Source organism: Protobothrops mucrosquamatus, unplaced genomic scaffold (assembly GCF_001527695.2).
Source record: "Protobothrops mucrosquamatus isolate PMUCROS unplaced genomic scaffold, P.Mucros_1.0 scaffold_47, whole genome shotgun sequence".
Lineage (NCBI taxonomy): Eukaryota > Metazoa > Chordata > Lepidosauria > Squamata > Viperidae > Protobothrops > Protobothrops mucrosquamatus.
The window spans coordinates 59552-62051 of NW_015386123.1; the positions used below are offsets into that span (position 1 = coordinate 59552).

Below are 2500 nucleotides of genomic sequence, written 5' to 3' on the forward strand. Positions count from 1 at the left end.
GTGGAGGGGAAGAGAGAAGAGAAGAGAAGAGGAGAGGAGAGGAGAGGAGAGGAGAGGAGAGAAGAAAAGAGAAAAAATGGAATGGAGTGAAATAGAATAGAATAGAATAGAATAGAATAGAATAGTTGGAAGGAACCTTGGAGATCATCTAGTCCAGCCCCCTGCTCAGGCAGGAAACCCTATACCATTTCGGACAGATGGCGGTCCAGTCTCTTCTTAAAAACGTCCAGTGTTGGAGCATTCACAACTTGTGGAGTGGAGTGGAGTGGAGGGGAAGAGAAAAGAGAAGAGAAGAGAAGAGGAGAGGAGGAAGAGGAGGAGAAGAGAGAAGAAAAGAGAAAAAATGGAGTGAAATATAATATAATATAATATAATATAATATAATATAATATAATATAATATAATATAATATAATATAATAATATAATATAATATAATATAATATAATAATATAATATAATATAATATAATATAATATAATATAATATAATATAATATAATATAATATAATAATAGAATAGAATAGAATAGAATAGAATAGAATAGTTGGAAGGGACCTTGGAGGTCATCTAGTCCAACCCCCTGCTCAGGCAGGAAACCCTATACCATTTCAGACCCTATACCATTTCAGTCTATTCTTAAAAACGTCCAGTGTTGGAGCATTCACCTTGACTGACAACTGACCGTTCGAAGTTACAATGGCGTTGAGAAAAAGGGAGTTATGACCGTTTTTCACATTCGCAGCATCCGCTGCAAGTCACCATAATAGAAATTTGGATGCTCGGCAACTGGCTCATCTTTATGATGGTTGCAGTGTTCCCAGGGGTGTGTGTGTGTGTGTGTGTGTGTGTGTGTGTGAGAGAGAGAGAGAGAGAGAGAGAGAGAGAGGGATGTGATCCCCCCTTCTGACAAGAAAACTCAAATGGGAAAGCCAGACGCACTTTTAACAACCGTCTTACTAGCTTAGCAACTGCAACGATTCGCCGAAGAACCGGGGCTTTTAAGAAAGATCGTAAAACGGGTCAAAAAACTCACTCGACAATCCCTCTGAAAAAGAGTACAGAGAAGAGCAACAAAGAGGATCAGGGGACCGGAGACTAAAACATATAAGGAACGGCTGCTGGAATTGGGGATGTCTAGTTTAATGAAGATTTTTATTTTATTTTTTTTAAAAAAAGAAGAATGCTAAGCTTTAGCCTGGGCTAGGCCGGGTTCTGTGAGGCAGGGGGGGACCCCACCGGAAGGGGGACTGGGGAATTCAACCCTGCCCCGAGGGAATTCTCCAAGGCAGCTCCTCCACCCACCTGTACTCCGCTCCCCATCCTTTGACGAAGCTCATCCTGATGGTGCACATCCGGGTGAGCTGGTACACGGCTTCGAAGCCCTGATTCACAGACTGAGCCAGGAGAGCAGCAAATTCCTGGTTGTTGAAGATCTTCAGGTTGCAACCTAGATATGAAGGGAGAAGACAGCCGTTGGTTACGGAGGACCAAGTTGCCAGCATCCTCTCCAGGTGAATATTATACAACCCAGGGGCCTTCAAACTTGGCCCTTTCATGACTGGTGGACTTCAACTCCCAGAATTCCTCAGCCGGCAAAGCTGGTCTGGATCCAAGCCCGCAGTTTCATCAAAATGGCCGACTGAGGAATTCTGGGAGTTGAAGTCCACCAGTCATCAAAGGGCCAAGTTGGAAGACCCCTGGTCTGGATCCAAGCCCGCAGTTCCATCAAAATGGCCGACTGAGGAATTCTGGGAGTTGAAGTCCACCAGCTATCAAAGGGCCAAGGTTGAAGACCCCTGGTCTGGATCCAAGCCCACAGTTTCATCAAAATGGCCGACTGAGGAATTCTGGGAGTTGAAGTCCACCCGTCATCAAAGGGCCAAGTTGGAAGACCCCTGGTCTGGATCCAATCCTGCAGTTTCATCAAAATGGCCGACTGAGGAATTCTGGGAGTTGAAGTCCACCAGTCATCAAAGGGCCAAGTTGGAAGACCCCTGGTCTGGATCCAAGCCCACAGTTTCATCAAAACGGCCGACTGAGGAATTCTGGGAGTTGAAGTCCACCAGTCATCAAAGGGCCACATTTGAAGATCCCTGCATGTGGACTTCAGCTCACAGAATTCCTCAGCCAGGCACGTTGGCTGAGGAATTCTGGGAGTTGAAGTCCACCAGTCATAAAAGGGCCAAGTCTGAAGACCCCAGAGCTAGTTTAGAGATGCCTATAAGACAGTTCCCTCCCCAGCAAAGATTAATATATACATAGCCCAGGGACAATGAAGGATCCCTGAATTTTATATGTTGTTTCTGAAAGAAAGGCAAATTCGAGTGTATTCCATTATACCAAATGCACAAAAGTTATTTTTCATAGCTTATATGCACCCCAGCTCTCAGGAACACATTTTATCATTCAGAAATAAAACTAGAAGCACCATCCACAACATCAAATGACAGTGGAGAAACACAGTCAGTGCCTTTGAAAATATCACAGAATAACAAGAG

General features: G+C 44.2%; 1 protein-coding gene across 1 annotated transcript in view; it reads right to left on the reverse strand.

The window, feature by feature from the left end:
• Window positions 1-2500, reverse strand: part of LOC107283312 (mothers against decapentaplegic homolog 2) — a gene marked incomplete at its 5' end in the record, with an annotated part of 30641 nt that overhangs the window by 15188 nt on the left and 12953 nt on the right. The window contains one exon of the mRNA XM_015811192.2: window positions 1305-1449. Within this exon, the coding sequence (XP_015666678.1) occupies window positions 1305-1449 (145 nt within the window). The remainder of the gene's footprint in view (window positions 1-1304; window positions 1450-2500) is intronic.